Here is a 17,636-nt window from a genome sequence, read left to right on the forward strand (position 1 = left end):
CTAAATGACCATGTCCCATTGCACAGTTGGTATAATGAGGAATGCAAGGAATCCAGGCACATTGTACCTGTGCCCCAAAACATCGCCTAATGCTCATACAAAAGGCCAAGGCAGCATACAAACAAGCAGCCTAAAGAAAGAAAAAGTGCAAAGAGATAAGATGCTCTCTTTGCTATAAGAGTAACTTTGTTGAATCTGGCAGTTGCCATCTAAGATCTACAGATACACACAAAAAATTGCGCATAGTATTTATAAAGCCCCAAATCAGCAAAATCAGTTTTGTCAAGACAGCCCCGGAACTCATCTTTCTTCACCAGGAACATGGTCGAGGCAGTGAACAGACAACAGAAAGCGAGGAGGGCAACAGACCATGGAGATTTGCTGGTACAATTTCGGTCATAGGGCAATTAACTCCATGATTATTATGGACCTCTCCAATGAAGTTGTTCAACTGGGCGTATCATTAGACAGGCAAATATATAACATTCATCTTGCTGACCTCTCCAAAGAAGCTGCTCAATAGGGCTTATCATCAGACGGACAAATATATAGCATTCATCTGTGCACAAGACTGGGGATCTGTCAAACATAGAACAATTATGACTGGACATGCCAAGCTATGGGAGATGGCACTAAAAATCTTTGTTAGAAGGTTTGCAAAAGGCATTAACATCAAGAAAAGTGAGTTCTTGTATACCAAGCTCAAGTGAAAGACTTCAACAACATCATGTGCAAAAGTACAACTTTAGAATGAATCTATATATGTGCATATCCTGAGAGTCATTAGAGATTTCCTTTTCTTGAGCTTATATACACACAATTTTCTCAAGTTAATTATAGACTTCTTATTGAAGACTTTCTATATCCCTTTCAGCTTGACTATATGCACTGAGTGACAACTTTTAAAAGTACTAAAACTTTTTATTGGCTTCCCGAGACAGAGTAAGTTTACAGCTTAAGAAAGCAATCACTACAACACCAGTTATGGCTATTGTCACTCATTGCGACATATTCTTACTCGGTCAGTTATGAATGCTTGACAAGCATGCTAGGTAGAATGGCCAACTTCCATATGACGATTGAGTACATCCCAAGATTACATAATGAGGTTGTCAATGCTCTTAGCACATTACCTCTAGCCTCAACTATGATCATCATTACTCCCAAAGAAAAGGGAAAATATACATTGTACGCATTTAATTGATAGAGAGTTACAGAACTTTCAACTTCAAACTCGTATTAATTTTAAAGTTTGTAAAAATTTGACGAGTCTAGACTTGAAGTCTTTGATACATATTACATAGTGATAGATCAATCATGAAAGTGGCACAAGACCGTGGTGCCAGGTGCACTGTGGATTCTGGACAGTGGCACACTAACATATAATCTGTAGATACAAGGTAGCATGTAGTAGGAACTTGGAAGTCGGTACTACATCAAAACATCGAAGAAAAGGCTAAGATATATCATATAAGGAAGGCTGCCAGCCTGCAAGAGCCCAGAATTCAAGCTGAAATGAATGAGGCAAAAGCCTCAAGCTGCATCCTCATCCTCATCCTAACCATCATCAGCATCAGCATCACTGCCATCCTCCGCACACCATGGGACTCCAAAAGACTAGAGCTGCTTGAAGCTGCAGCAGCACCCATCCTTCCTATAACACGAGGGGCTGAAATCTCCTCTTCTCCCTCTGTAATCTCTTGCAAAGCAAGCGGAATCTCATCATCCTTCTCCTTCCAGATCATATCAAAGGTGACTTCTATCTTCTCGAATTCCCTTTCCTTGATTTGGAGATGAGACGCAAATTAGTACAGATGTATACTAATTTCTATGTATTCTTTGGAAGTAGCCTATTTCTTCTTTTGGTATGGATAAGAGAGAATGTGCTCCAATTCCTCTCACAATGAGAAGCACATGTGCCTTGCAAGAGCACTCTAAGAGCCAACTGCTGCAATTATGGTGGGTGGGTGTGTGTGTGTGTGAGCCCCAAATGTCTCCCACCATTTCACCCTTTGGTGCATCCTTGTCATCCTTCACAATTGCACGAGCAAATTTGCTGGACATGGACTTGTAAATATCTAACTCATGACATAAGATGCCTTGGCTCTCAACATCATACTTTGTGTACCGCTCTAAAACATCCATCAATCAATCATGCACCTCCTTGTCACCATTTGTATTTTTCTCTCTTCAAATAGGATGGACAACAAAACCTGCTGCATCCAATGGAGAGTGCATCATATCCCCACAATGCTCTAACATCAGTCAGCTTTGAGGAGTCAATCCCATCTACAGATCGTATCTTCTCCACCATTTGATCAGTAAGCTCATATACAAGCCCCATGGTAGCCCCTTCCCTATCAACCAAGCAAAGGATCTTTAAAATAGGTGCACAAATATTCACAACAATGACTCTTGCGTGCTGCCAAAATGAAGCACCGAATACAATGGAAGACACTCGTGGTGCTTTCACAGTATGTGACACGTTCCTCCTAAAATACTCATCACTAGCAACCATGCGATGCAATCCATTGTACACTCTCTTACCCAACATGTATATGTAAGCAAACCGAGCATTGTGCAGGTTTCACCAATTCCTTTTTGCTGAAATTTCTATATAATGCTAACACGTGTGCTTCTGAGTAACAAATGTCACGATCATGTTGGCATGTGCCACACATGCAAGTTGTCCAATGTCCTCAAACAAGGGGTCAAGGCAATGGCATGTACATCTAGTATAGAAAATATGGGGCCCCTCTTCCTCCACCAATTCTCTTGCTTGCACATAGTTAGATTATTTATCCATACACACTTGCACCACATTATCAGCCCCAACATCAAGAATGGCATCTTTCAATATCCCAAAAATATAATCCCCTGGCTTATAGCTTCACACATGCAAGCTGTCCAATGTCCTCAAACAAGGGGTCAAGGCAATGGCATGTAAATCTAGTATAGAAAATATGGGGCCACTCTTCCTCCACCAATTCTCCTGCTCGCACATAGTTAGATTCATTATCCATACACACTCGCACCACATTATCAGCCCCTACATCAAGAATGGTATCTTTCAATCTCCCCAAAACAAACTCCCCTGACTCATACTTCCCACTTGTATCCACTGACTTCAAGAAGGCTGAGCCAAAAATGCATGAGACCATGACATTAATGACAGGCCCACGCCAAGTGTCAATCTAGCCATCACACACTATGCTGCAGCCATATTTTTTCCATTTCTTCCAAAGCTGAAGCAACTCTTGAATCTATGCACACCACTTCTTTATTTAGCTCCTTCGTGCGTAAAACTTCTGTTTCTTTTGTTTTGGCTCATGTGTAGATGCACTTCCATTTCCAATACCACTTACCGAGGCATCCCCAAAATCAGCCATATCTGCATCAACCTCTGTTGCAAAATTTGTCACACCTGCCTTGCATGCAAGTATCTTTCACACTTTCGGGGAGACGGTACACTTGTCAACCCCAAAGCCAGCACAACCCAAGAAACTGTGCCCTTATGCAGGTCAATCCTCCATACAATTAAAGTGGGAGGGGACATCACGATCTGTGACATATTCCTTTCCTAAAAACCTCATATTTATGCATGGATATTTACATAAGAGTAAGCCCTTTTAACGTCCCATGAGACACAACCCTTCACAAGAGCTACAACTCTTCCAAAGAGGCATAAAATTATGAAGAGGACACTTCTATTCGTATCATTGTAATGTACCCTCTCATGAAGACTTATAGTAATGCCCAGGAGCTCACACAGTGTGCGTGTGGGGTGTGGAATCACAAACTTCTTTACTTATGTGCATTCAATAGATGTGCAGACTCACCAATAGACAATGAACGAGCCAGATAGAGAAACCACCAAAATATATATTTCCGTCCAAAACTATGGACACAATACAAAAGAGATAGATCCAGAGTCCCACCAATGGTGTGGTCCTTTGATCTAACCACAAGGTCCTTCTCCTATCTGCCGGCTATCTCTAGACTCGAGTCCGCGTGCTCCACCTCGAGCGTCTGTAGACTTTCCGTCTAGTGTGTTCTTCTCCACCTTACTGCCTATGAATCAGCCTAGGTGGGCAGCCCCTGCCAAGCTTTGTCTGCAGCACACAGATCCCTGTTCCACTGCTCCAACCTGCTTGTGAATGGCTGCTCCAGAAGATGATGATCTCAGCAACCTTCTGCCCTAGAAGACAGTCTAGGTTCAGCCTCTCCCTAGCTAAGTCTGCAGCCCTTCAAGCACCCTCTCACCTCCTGGATATAGGTCCAGAGGGTGGCTTCCTGCTGCTCCTTTCTGCCTCCTGGAATGCTGCTATGCTGGATAGGAAATGAGGCCACAAGCCTCTCCTTTTATAGGCCCTAAGGCCTGGCAAAAATACCGACCAGTCTGCCCTGACTGGGCCGACTGGACAGACCAGGTTGGCTGGCCCAACCGACCTGGTTGGCTCAGCCCAACCAGCTCTATATAAGGGCCCTTTGCTGGCCCTTTGTTCCATGCAGGGTTCAGCTCCTTTGCTGCTGCTGTCCTGCCACCTGCCAGCCCTGCTTGCAAGCCATAGACCTGCCCATAGACCCCCACTATACTGCACCTTGCTGCAACCCTTTGCCCGCGCCTTGTCCTGGCCGTACCTCTTCCGTACACTGCCCTGCAGCAGCCCGTACAGATCCGTACAGCTTTGTACCCTGCTCCGTACACATGCTGATGTCAGCGCGCCTTTCATAGGGTCCTGCTGCAGTCCACTGAGTGCCTCATGCCAGGCCTGATCCAAGACACTGTGTCCCCGCCATCTTCCTGCACATGAGCTGCTCCTGATGCAACCTTTCATCCTTGGGATACCCCACCAACCATGAATGCTCCAGATCTGTCCCAGATCCACACATCCAGGTAATCTCTCTTTGGGCACATCCTGCCCTAGGTCTCCCTCCCCCACGCTCTCCTCATTTGGGGGCTTACAGATGGGGAGGTGACCTTTCCAACACCCATTGATATCCTTATGCTCCAAGAGCATAAGCTGGATGGTAGAGATTGTGCCAAGTCAAGTAAGCTCCCCTTGGTCATTGGACACGGAGTCATAGTCCCCTCCAGAGCACAGTGGGTTATTTTGCTGATTGGTGGCCGTAAGGTTGGCTTTCTTAACCTTTATGCACTCCCCTTGGTCATTGGACACGGAGTCATAGTCCCCTCCAGAGCACAATGGGTTATTTTGCTGATTGGTGGCCGTAAGGTTGGCTTTCTTAACCTTTATGCACCCAACTTGAGAGGGGATCGTGTCCTTTGGAAGGAGTTGCTCTCTTGGTCCCATATTGCAAACTCTTGGATTATTGGGGGCAATTTCAACATGGTTGAGATGCCTTGAGACAAAAGAGCGGGTAGGGAAGGTGGCATTCACTCCCTGGAGAGAGCAGCATGGGATGCCTTCCTTTTTCAGTTCAGTGGCAAAGATGTTTGGTATGATGATGCTTTTTACACTCAGCCACAGTCTCTTCTATTTTCTTGGCCAAACAGGAGAGTACGGATGCCTATCCATGCTCGTGTCCTTTGGAAGGAGTTGCTCTCTTGGTCCCATATTGCAGACTCTTGGATTATTGGGGGCAATTTCAACATGGTTGAGATGCCTTCAGACAAAAGAGGAGGTAGGGAAGGTGGCATTCACTCCCTTGAAAGACCAGCATGGGATGCCTTCCTTTTTCAGTTCAGTGGCAGAGATGTTTGGTATGATGATGCTTTTCACACTCAGCCACAGTCTCTTCTATTTTCTTGGCCGAACAGGAGAGTACGGATGCCTATCCATGCTCGTGTCCTCCTTTGGAAGGAGTTGCTCCTTTGGTCCCATATTGCAGACTCTTGGATTATTGGGGGCAATTTCAACATGGTTGAGATGCCTTCAGACAAAAGAGGAGGTAGGGAAGGTGGCATTCACTCCCTTGAGAGACCAGCATGGGATGCCTTCCTTTTTCAAATCAGTGGCAGAGATGTTTGGTATGATGATGCTTTTCACACTCAGCCACAGTCTCTTCTATTTTCTTGGCCGAATCTGAAAGCTTGGGACAGCTTTAGAAGAACTCTTCGGAGAATTCCAACCTCCTCTCGTGAAGAAATTGGCAGGCAGCCCATCATGTGGAATGATTGCATACTAGATGAGCATGGCAGATCACTGGGCATGTCACACTACATGCAGTGGTCTAGATGGGAGTTGGGCCCTGCATCCACGATGGGTGCTTGGAAAGCTTTCAGAATCCTTCCAAAGGATCAGAGAGTTCGTTCAGTTAGTCACTTCAAAGGAAGTGCACCCAGGATGCAGCAGATAGATGCAGCCATACCAGTGGAGTGGATGGATACATACCATTTGCCTATCTCGGAGTCCACCCAATTGGGGGCTTTTACAAGGACGAGTATCCCTCTACAGGTTATAGCCTTGCAGGATGCACATGAGGATACCCTTGTCTTTCAGGTTTATGCAAGAGGCAAACTCCCCAGATCTTCACCAAGCATTCTCTTAGAGGCTCCTTTTCAGCCGTCAGGATTGTAGGATACATGGAGATGGGTAGAGACTCACACTGGTATCTTGATCCAGACCCCGTTCTCCTAGCTCTTGGATCTTGGAGGCTTTGGTTGTATGGAGGTTCCCCTATTAGATCCTTGCAGTGGGATCCAGGGGAATGGGAGTGGATAGATGCAGGGCACCGAGAGAAGAGCATCCCCTTCTTTCGTTACACGGTCAGAAATGCCAAGAGATTCCAACTCAATTGTAGAGGTTGGAGGCCTTCTAGAGCTCCTCATTAGGATACTTTTCAGATTTCTGCAGAGATGCATAAAAACTTTTGGAGGAGACTTTGGAAATCCCTCAGGAATAGGAAAATCACGTTATTCATCTAGCTTACTATTCATGGAGGGATTGCAATGAACCTGTGGAGATCCAGGTTCGGGGCTGACCCTACATATCCTCGATGCTACTCAGCGGTTGAGTCGGTGCTGCACTACCTTTGGGAGTGCACTCAGGCGAGGACGATTTGGAAGGGTGTTGCTAGAATACTTTGCATTTTTCAAAGAGCACCCTTCTTCCTGACCTCGAAATCAGTTGCTTGGTTGTCACTCACTGGTCCACAGGCTTTCTTTGAGGGACATGACACGCTTGGTTGTCACTCACTGATCCACAAGCTTTCTTCCAGAGGATCAGAGAGATCGTTCAATTAGTCACCTCAGAGGAAGTGCACCCAGGATGCAGCAGATAGATGCAACCATACCAATGGAGTGGATGGATACAGACCATTTGCCTATCTCGGAGTCCACCCAGTTAGGGGATTTTACGAGGACAGGTATTCCTCTGCAAGTTATAGCCTTGCGGGATGCACATGAGGATACCCTTGTCTTTCAGGTTCATGCAGGGAGGCAGACTCCACATATCTTTAGAGGACATTCTCTTGGAGGCTCCTTTTCAGCCTGTCGGGATTGCAGGATACATGGAGATGGGTAGAGACTCACACTGTATCTTGATCCAGACCCCATTCTCCTAGCTCTTGGATCTTGGAGGCTTTGGTTGTATGGAGGTTCCCCTATTAGATCCTTGCAGTGGGATCCAGGGGAATGGGAGTGGATAGATGCAGGGCACCGAGAGAAGAGCATCCCCTTCTTTCGTTACACGGTCAGAAATGCCAAGAGATTCCAACTCAATTGTAGAGGTTGGAGGCCTTCTAGAGGTCCTCATTAGGATACTTTTCAGATTTCTGCAGAGATGCATAAAAACTTTTGGAGGAGACTTTGGAAATCCCTCAGGAATAGGAAAATCACGTTATTCATCTAGCTTACTATTCATGGAGGGATTGCAATGAACCTGTGGAGATCCAGGTTCGGGGCTGATCCTACATATCCTCGATGCTACTCAACGGTTGAGTCGGTGCCGCACTACCTTTGGGAGTGCACTCAGGCGAGGACGATTTGGAAGGGTGTTGCTAGGATACTTTGCATTTTTCAAAGAGCACCCTTCTTCCTGACCTGGGAATCAGTTGCTTGGTTGTCACTCACTGGTCCACAAGCTTTCTTCGAGGGACATGACACGCTTGGTTGTCACTCACTGATCCACAGGCTTTCTTCCAGAGGATCAGAGAGATCGTTCAATTAGTCACCTCAGAGGAAGTGCACCCAGGATGCAGCAGATAGATGCAGCCATACCAATGGAGTGGATGGATACAAACCATTTGCCTATCTCGGAGTCCACCCAGTTAGGGGCTTTTACGAGGACAGATATTCCTCTGCAAGTTATAGCCTTGCGGGATGCACATGAGGATACCCTTGTCTTTTAGGTTCATGCAGGGAGGCAGACTCCACAGATTTTCAGAGGACATTCTCTTGGAGGCTCCTTTTCAGCCTGTCAGGATTGCAGGATACATGGAGATGGATAGAGACTCACACTGTATCTTGATCCAAACCCCATTCTCCTAGCTCTTGGATCTTGGAGGCTTTGGTTGTATGGAGGTTCCCCTATTAGATCCTTGCAGTGGGATCCAGTGGAATGGGAGTGGATAGATGCAGGACACCGAGAGATGAGCATCCCCTTCTTTCGTTACATGGTCAGAAATGCCAAGAGATTCCAACTCAGTTGTAAGGTTGGAGGCCCTCTAGAGCTCCTCATTGGGATACTTTTTAGATTTATGTAGAGATGCAGAAAAACTTTTGGAGGAGACTTTGGAAATCCCTCAGGAATAGGAAAATCATGTTATTCATCTGGCCTACTATTCATGGAGAAATTGCAATGAACCTATGGAGATCCAAGTTCGGGGCTGATCCTACATGTTCTCGATGCCACTCAGCGGTTGAGTCGGTGCAGCACTGCCTTTGGGAGTGCACTCAGGCGAGGACGATTTGGAAGGGTGTTGCTAGGATACTTTGCAGTTTTCATAGAGCACTCTTCTTCCTGACCTGGGGATCAGTTGCTTGGTTGTCACTCACTGGTTCACAGGCTTTCTTTGAGGAACATGACACGGACACAGCTTTCTTTGTTCAACGACACCTTGTGGAGTCATGCTCCCTCCAGGATGTTCCGTTTACTCCATTCAGAGCTCCCCACGCTTCTGTAGACACATCCTGGGAGATTCTGGCTAGTATTACAGCATGGCGTACTTGGAGAGCCAGATGTACAGAGGCTTTGGAGAACTCCCAGGTTCACTCTTCTCACACTATGGCCAGTTTTTGAGCAGATACTATACACACTTTGATGGCCATTTGGGCGAACATAAAAGGAACCTCCAGGACTGCTACTGCTAGGAGGGTTGCTTTTCTCAGAGTCTGGAAGGGTTCTCCTTTCTTCTCTAACTCTCCTTCAGGGATGAGGTGGCATTTCAGCTGCCACCTGGGATTTTCATTTGCTCATTCTGAGCTGTTTTTTTCTCATGCTTGACATGATGTACTCCCGCACTTGAGCTTGCTCTGCGGTTTTTATTCATACTTAATGAAGTACTTTTCTTGCCAAAAAAAAAAATGATAATTTGATCACCACAAAACCTTCAACACTTTTAATGGGTGATCTTTACAAAAAAAATATCGGCCAGAGGCCGGCTCACGTACCGCAAGTTTTTTGACTCGCGTTGTATGACAACGAAAGTGAGGTGGTGAGGTCCCACCAACAGATCTGCTGATTCTGTGCACTCGGACCTGCAAGCATTATGTACTGCCAAAAATAAGAAAATAGATTATAACTAACAACCTGGAAGAATTTACTTGAAACGTTCATTCACATCGTGCCAAAGAAGCTTTAAGTAACCTTGACCAAGTTAGTGACATTGAACCTAAGCGAATTGACCTTCCAATGACAGCTGGATTAGTCACACAAGCAGAGATGCCACACGCCTTGTAAAGCTCCCTGAAACTGCCGCCTAGTAATTACAATTTCTTGCTCACCTTAGTGTACAGCAGTTTTAATGTTTGTAGGGGTCAAAACAGAGCATTGGCTATCTACATCTTTAGCGTATTGTGGCATCAGTAAATGTAAAAAAAGTGACCTTTAAATTTACTGTGTGCATGATTCCGAATAAAAGATACAGACCTCAGCATCTCCAGCACCTGAGACCACCACATCATCGCAAGTCTCTGGGACAAACTTCACACAAAAGATGTTTGCAGAGTGCCCTGAATCAACACTGTGCAATAATTTCCTGCTAGAATAGTCCCAAAGATTCACCTGAGCACAACAGCACACATGTCAGAATCTGCATCCTGAAATGCACATGGAGTTCTTATCAAATTGGTCTTCAAAGCCAGAAAAATGCAAGTGCCATCTACAGACGATTTCATGCATCCCTTAACATGGAAGCTTGCAAATGCCCAAGAAGTAAGGAGGAGATGCTCTATCAAAGTCTCGACAAGGTGAAAGCAGCACGTATGCAAAAGACATCATAACAACTGCAGATCTTCCTTTCCAAGAAATGAGAGAAAGCATACCCGTGTATCATCGGACCCTGAAAGTAGCATCGATCCATCCGCATTCCAGGCTAAAGCATTGACACAGCCTTGATGACCCTGAAAAACGTGCAACATCAAAAGCAAACATTTTAACTCCAAAATGACTGATGTCGAATTGCAACTTAGTGTGGCTGGGAAATCAGAATAAGTGTCCCGTATGGAGGCATCAAGAGGGGGGAGATTCCCACTGATTGGCCAAAAAAAACATTAAAATAGCATAGAGAAAGCACAAATGCCTTAGTAAAGCAAATATTCTAGTAATTATATTGTTGTTTTGATTGGCAATGCAATGACTGCCCTAAGGTTTAGGGCACCAAAAAGTCTGTTTCCTAACATGAAACAAGAAGGCTATATACAAAAGGAGAAAGCATGGTCTTCTATCCTCTTACGTCAGCATGAAATCCTTTCTAACAAAATAACCAATACGGGTGTACAGATCAGATCCTCAAAGGCATTAGTATTGTTCAGCTGTGCAACACGTGTCCCATGTCTAGGAATGTTGATCAAATAAAAATCTCCATCCAACACAATGTCAGCGTTGATTCGGGCTGAAAAAATCACCTCCATGACCGTGTCCAATGCCAAGCGCTGAAGCAAAGATGAATGCATTTGAAATGTACGGACCAGCCTATGATCTTGATGGGCCACCTGAATCACCGAAGTAAAGTCAATTATGAATCGCAAGATCACCTCCAGATTCTGGTAGAAAATAGCCTTGGATGCAATTATTCGACAAGCACAACCAGCAGAAAAGCATCAAACACATGTCAATTCCTCCTTAAAATCTCGACTTTCCCCAAATTCGAATCAAAAGAAGGCGTCCCATACCTGCTGCGAATCGATCGTCCGACGGTCCAGCAATTTGGCAATGTTCCCATCGCTGCTCTTGAAGTGCTTCATCGTTGCAACTGCAATGCCGTAAGGAAGCCTACGGGGAATGACACTAAGTGGGAGAATTCGAATAGCCGGTATCAGTAAGGAGCTGTTGGAATGCACGCCCCATAACAAAGCACCAAAGATTGGGGGAATGGAGATGGAAAAAGAAGGACTAGGTGGATAATGATGGGAGCACAGGGAAGGATGTAGTGAGCTAGCTAAATAATAAGGAGATCCGCCTTGTGAAGAAAAAGCAAGAGAGACGGGGGAAAACCCGGCTCTTTTATTTCTTGTAAATTCCTTTTTTAATTAACCACTTCCTCAACTATGGAGTTTTTAAGAATATATATGTAATTTATTGAATGATATGTCCAATATGCATAAGCTATTTCAGGGTCCCCTACATTGTGGTTACATCTTTGAATTGCATGTGGCAGTTTAAAGCTCCCATTCCATTATGTAGTTTTGTTGATTGTGGTGTTTTTTGGGACATGAAGTCTTATTGCAGGACAATGAGCATGTGATTGTTTGTTTGACTAGTAGGTCATTGGTCTATACACGTTGCTAGCAAATTTGAGATTTGGAGATGTCAATTCCATCATGTTTGTTGTTTTTTAATTCCCCAATGAATATGTTAGTATGCAAGTTCTAGCATTTGAAAATTTGTTTGTAACTTTGAAATTTTGAGGTATGTGCATGTCAAGCGCAGTGTTCTTGTTTCTTGCAAGCAGATAATATCAAAATTTATGAACATTGTTGTTCTTTCTTCTAAAGTTTTCCATCTTGATCTTGTGTGCAACCATTCCAATTCTTTCTAAACATCATTGTCTACTGAGAAGTATTCTGCAATGAGGGATTCAAGCAAGCACAAATTTTCAATTGTTTTAAATTTGGATAGAGCCGTGTATCCAGGCCCATGTATGTGAATATCCTTTGGTGAGAATGCTACCTTTTACATTGGCAAGCCTTGTGCTCTATGAATTATTATTGTATAGCAGCTGGTTGTATTGGGAATTATTGACATGCTAAAAAGTCGAGGAGGCAGAGGAGGAGGACATGTATGTCCATCCTATGCCCATGTATCTCAGAATCCATGGGGGGGCATCTTTAGCTTCCCCCCGGGAACACATTCTTTTTTCTTGGCTCTCCCCATTCATATGGAACCATGGCCTCAAGGTACCTACACCAAACTGCTTCCTTTGGCTCTCCACAGCTCAAAAGAGGAGCCTACAGTCAGAGAGAAACGTGAGAAGTCATTGCTCTGGGAACTAGCGACATGACACTCAGCGTAGATACTATCTCGTGTGAAGGAGGAGCTAGCTACTAAGACAGAACCTCAAAGAATGATAGACACCACCAAAGCGCGAGCAATGAGCTTATCAGGAGCTGGTGGAGGAGGTAGTGGTTAAGACAGAGCCGAAGGAACTAGACACACGGGAGAAAGACCAGCGAGCAAGTACCATCCCTCAGCGAGAAGAAAGCAAACGGTTCATCACCCACGAACGGTCAAGGAGCAGGAGTTGATCCCACATCAACTGTGCTGGAGGAATTCGTCAAGCTATGGGTAAGGGTGAACAATTTGGTCTTGGTAAGTCCATCTTGGCTTTCCTTGATGACAAGCTTCTCACTCTCTTTGTGAGATGGCTAAGCACCTATGCGTTAGCAAGCTACTTACCAGGTGTCAGGCCCCCCATGACCTTCATTGAAACATGGATTAGAACCAATCGGGTCAAGGACGGTACGATTATGCTGAATGTTAGATTTTTGAAAAAAGGTTTTGTTGTATTCTTGTTTGAGAGGCTTGAAACGGCAGCTAGAGCCCTCCAATATGGTCTTTGGGCCATTAGGCACCAACCCCTTTATTTGGAATGGTGGACCAAGGATTTCTCTCCTGATGCTCCCAGATCCACTAAAATTCATGTATGGGTAGAGCTCCCTGATCTCCCATTGTATCTGTGTAGTGAACTATTCTTTTTGTGTCGTGGATTAGGAGAAGTTATTGAAGTAGAATAGGATAACTTCATTAATCCTAGAGGAAATCCCACGTTTGCATTAAGATAGATATTGTGGAGGAGCTTCCCAAGACTTTAGTCTTTTTGAACATAAATGGCAGTACTTCGAGAGAACATCCATTGCTTTACAAAAACTTGCCCAACTCCTACTTCCTTTGTGGTCTTAGAGTCTCAATCAACCAAGGAGGTACCTTTTGAGAACTTGACCCGGAACAATCCCTAGCGTCCAGGAGAGGGGGGGAATCATTTGGATCAATGTCAGGGTCATTCTCGGGAGAAGACTCAGAAACTGCCGGAGCAAGGGACAGATTCATCGCTACTGTCGTCGTCCTCAGGTGCTAGAAGAAGAGGTGGGGAATGATCGATGACGGAAGATGGAAGCTTCTCATTAAAAAAGCATCCTTGTTGAGAATAATCTCTTTCCTGGAAGGATCATAAAAAACAATCTATGGGATGGAGCTTGTTCGTTCCTTTATGGCACAGCAAAGGGCACTGGTTTCGTGCTCCATCCCAACGCTGGGGGTGGGGCTTTTGCTCCTAGTTGAGAACCCCAGTTCAATCAGCCGGCGTTTCTTCTTAGCTCTTCCGTTCACGTTTTCCCAGGTGGTACACTCCCGCTATTCGTGTATCTTGCACCTGAGTCCCCTTGGGAGGACTTGAAAGATCATTGGCAAATGGTGGTGGATGGGAGACTTCACATGATGCAACAATCAGATTGGTGAGTATAGGAGAGAAGCTAGGCTAGATACAATTTCTTTATCTCAGGGGCTATTGAGTAGCCTAAGTTCTTTGAACACTCATACCTTTTCTTCTCTTCATTTTGTCAAATCACAAACCAGCCCTCCTCTGCTAATGACATTGGATCTAGTCAAAGAAGCTCTTCTTGGTTTAAAGCTAACCCAAGACTCTTCTCCTTTAGGAAAATCCAAAATATGGTCAAGACAGCTTGGAATTATGCTTTTGCTGATTGCAAATCTGTGGCAAAGGCCTGGGCCATGATAGTAGAAAATACTCAAAATCTACGAAAGGCAACTAGGAAGAACAAAGCCAAAATAAGAGCCTAGAGGATGGACAATATTCACGCCAAGATCAAGAGCCTAGAGGAAGAGGCTAGATTGGGTGATATAGATGCACAAAGTGGCTTGCTGTTAGCTAAAAAGGAGCTCATCAAGCACGTCCAGCAAATAAGGTTAAATGATACCGATATTTACTACAAAGATTGGTGGGTAGGCAAGATTAACAGACCTACTAAGGAGACTTTCAAGCTTATCAGGAGAAAGAGAATTAATGAGGACATAGCTCTCCTAAAGAAGGCTGATAATACTTTACTCTCCTCCACTGAGGGAAGTATCAGCTTAATTCATAGCCATTTTCAGACCCTCTTCTCCTCCTCTCTGATTCCAGATAAAGAAGTCCAAAGGGTTAGAGAGCTTTGCCAAGTAGTGAGAGACAAATCTGTTGAAAACTTTAATATGGTGTATTTAAAGAAGCCTTTATCTCTAAAAGAGCTAAACAAAGTTGTCTCAGTTATGGCAGGTGGGAAAAATCTATGGAAGGATGGACTACCTACTAAATTTTACAAAGTGTTTTGGGAGGTGGTTGGTCCTTACTTAGTCCTACTTTGGCAAGAAGGCTTAACTAATGGAGCTTTACCCCCACATATTAATAGGGTTCGAGTTATTAAGCTCATCCCCAAGGAGGGATCTAAAGATGAACTCAAAAATTGAAGACCTCTTACAATGCTCAACTGTAGATTTAAAATTTTTGCAAAGGAAATGGAATTTAGGATACAAAGGAAGATGAAGGATGGGATTTTGCAATAACAAAAAGGGTTTATTAAGGGTCGTCATCTTCTTGAGACAATCATAGATATATGGGAGGGTTGCGAATATGCCAAAGAAACCAAGCAAGACATTTGCTTTCTCAAGGTAGATTTTGATAAAGCCTATGACATGTCAGAATGGGATTTCCTCATTCAATCCTTGCAAGATATGGGGTTAGGGCCCTCTTTTGTTGCCTATGTAAAACTATTGCTCACCGATGCATTTGCTAAGATTTGTGTCAATTTTGATAGGAGTCCATCCTTCCCTTAAAGAGATCAATTAGGCAAGGTTGCTCGCTTGCCCTATTATTTGCAATTGCTGTTGAGTCTCTTGGATGGCTCCTCAAAAGCCAACTCCAAGAAGGAAACCTCAGGGGGATAAAATTGATGTCTGGCCAACGGCTAGTTTGTCAACGGTTTGCTGATGACACAACTCTTACTCCCATAAATACAGATCATGATGTGAGGTGCACTATGCAGTGTTTGGATGTTTTCTATAAAGCATATGGGTCAAGAATTAACCACACAAAAACAGGTTATGCTACTCTCAAAGGAAGGGAATAGGAATCATTGAAAGAACTAGGATGCCACAGGATCAACAATGGGAACTATTTTTAGATTGCTTACAATACCCATGGGATTTGAAATTACCATGAAACAAAGGTGGCCTTGGTTCATGGAGAGGTTTCAGAAGAAGATAGACAAATGGAGAGGATTTCACGCCAATGTTGTAGGTAGGAGGCTGGTTCTCAATCATTGTATCAATCCTACAACCATTTTTTACTTATCTTATTGGGCCCCATCCAAAGCTGGTTTGAACAGATTCATCAGGGTTTGCAAATCCTTTATTTGGGGAGGGAACTCCAATATTTCCAAGGTAAGATGGTCTTATTGCATCAACCCTAAGGAAGAAGAGGGCTTAGGAGTAACTGACACAGCCTCTAAAGCTAGAAAACTCTCTGCAACTTGGGTGATTAAAGCTATCTTAAACCCAGATTGTGACTGGGCACAATTTCTGTTGAGAAATATGAACCAAGTCATACCAATTAGGGCCCCTAAATGGAAAAATTATGAACCAGGTCAGACCCCAATCAGAGCCCCTAAATGGACCAAATATGAACCAGTCAAACCAATTAGAGCCCCTAAATGGGAAAATTATCCCATTCTCTTTTATGTCTCTAATCCTAAGTCTTTGTAAGGCTAAGGGTAGCTCCCTTTGGCAATCTATCTGGAAGGCCTTTGAGGAGATAAAGGCTTTCTTACAATTTTATGGAAAAGGAGCCTTCATGGCTATTAACTCTATATGGGTCTTAGCCATTTTAAGAAATGCTCAACTCACAGAGGAACAATTTTCTCTAGCTAGCATTCTCTTTAGAAAAGGGTTGCAAACTCGGGGCCAACTATGGAGCAAGGAGCATCTAAGGTGGAAGACTTGGCAGGAAATCAAAAGAGAAATTTCCTTAACAAATCAATGTCAGGCACTGAGCCTAAGCAGACTGGAGCTTTGGCATGGGAATATTAGCTAGAAAGGTGGTACCTTTTTAATATATCATAGAGAGTTTAGCTAGATAGGAAGCTTTGCTCTACTTCCTATCCCACCCCTTCCTCTAATATGGAAGATCTTTTCAAAACTCGGAATACTAGATGGTCACTACAGGATACTAGAGGAGTATGAAAAATTTAGGAAGTTATGGACCAAGTAGCTCCCTGAGAAGATTTCTTGCCTAGCTTGGGTCATCTTACATAAAGTTATGTGGACCAATTCAAGAGGTCTCAAAATAGGGAGGGGGGATGGTAAATGCAGAACATGCCCTATTATTTTTCAAGGCATTTTTCACTCGTTTGTTGCATGTCCACATGCTAGAAAGGTATGGAAGTTCAGACAGATAGAAATTGGGAAGCCAGTTAACTAGAAGGCCATTTTATTAGGGAATGCATTCAAAACCAATCAAGAGCTTTGGTTTCAAATAAGAGCTTGTGCTTTATGCTACATTTGGATATTTAGAAATAGCTTTTAATTTGATGATAGGTACTGATGCTGTATATACTGCATGGTGGGATAGGAAAAAAGGAGATTGGATTTCCAAATAAGTACATATAACTTGGAACACTCCAAGTTGAGTGCAGATCTTGCTGAACATATAAGTAGGTGTGCTTTGGAATATGAACATGACAAACCACCTCACCACATTTGCAACAGGAAACGCTCATGGAACCTGCAAATCCTTGAAAAACACAGCAACACTCTTCGAAAATATGCACAAACTCTCAAAACTCACAAACGAAAGAGATAGAACAAGCCTGCTGGGTACAATCTCCCCCCATAGGTGTGGTGCTCTCCTTCCACCTTATGTATTTATGTATATTTCCCCAAAAAGCTTCCGAGCAAAAATCATACAAAAAGCCTTTGTGCTTTCCTCCATGCACCCTTTTACAAAAAGCCCATCCACCTTCTAGA

At 43.9% G+C, this 17,636-nt stretch overlaps 1 protein-coding gene across 2 annotated transcripts in view; it reads right to left on the reverse strand.

Annotated features, from left to right (window-relative positions):
• Window positions 1-11,641, reverse strand: part of ASG2 (transducin family protein / WD-40 repeat family protein) — a 139,494-nt gene extending 127,853 nt beyond the window's left edge. The window contains exons 1-5 of one of the 2 annotated variants that reach the window (XM_087391639.1): window positions 11,297-11,641; window positions 11,030-11,116; window positions 10,448-10,525; window positions 10,053-10,187; window positions 9,575-9,661 (exon numbers count right to left, since the gene is read on the reverse strand). In XM_087391639.1, the coding sequence (XP_087247765.1) occupies window positions 9,575-9,661; window positions 10,053-10,187; window positions 10,448-10,525; window positions 11,030-11,116; window positions 11,297-11,368 (459 nt within the window). In that variant the 5' untranslated portion in view covers window positions 11,369-11,641. The remainder of the gene's footprint in view (window positions 1-9,574; window positions 9,662-10,052; window positions 10,188-10,447; window positions 10,526-11,029; window positions 11,117-11,296) is intronic. The other variant, XM_087391640.1, reaches the window with a different exon arrangement.
• Window positions 11,642-17,636: the final 5,995 nt, after the last annotated feature.

Source organism: Dipteris shenzhenensis, chromosome 20, assembly GCF_047967505.1.
Source record: "Dipteris shenzhenensis isolate YYH24624 ecotype China chromosome 20, Dip_SZ_1.0, whole genome shotgun sequence".
NCBI lineage: Eukaryota > Viridiplantae > Streptophyta > Polypodiopsida > Gleicheniales > Dipteridaceae > Dipteris > Dipteris shenzhenensis.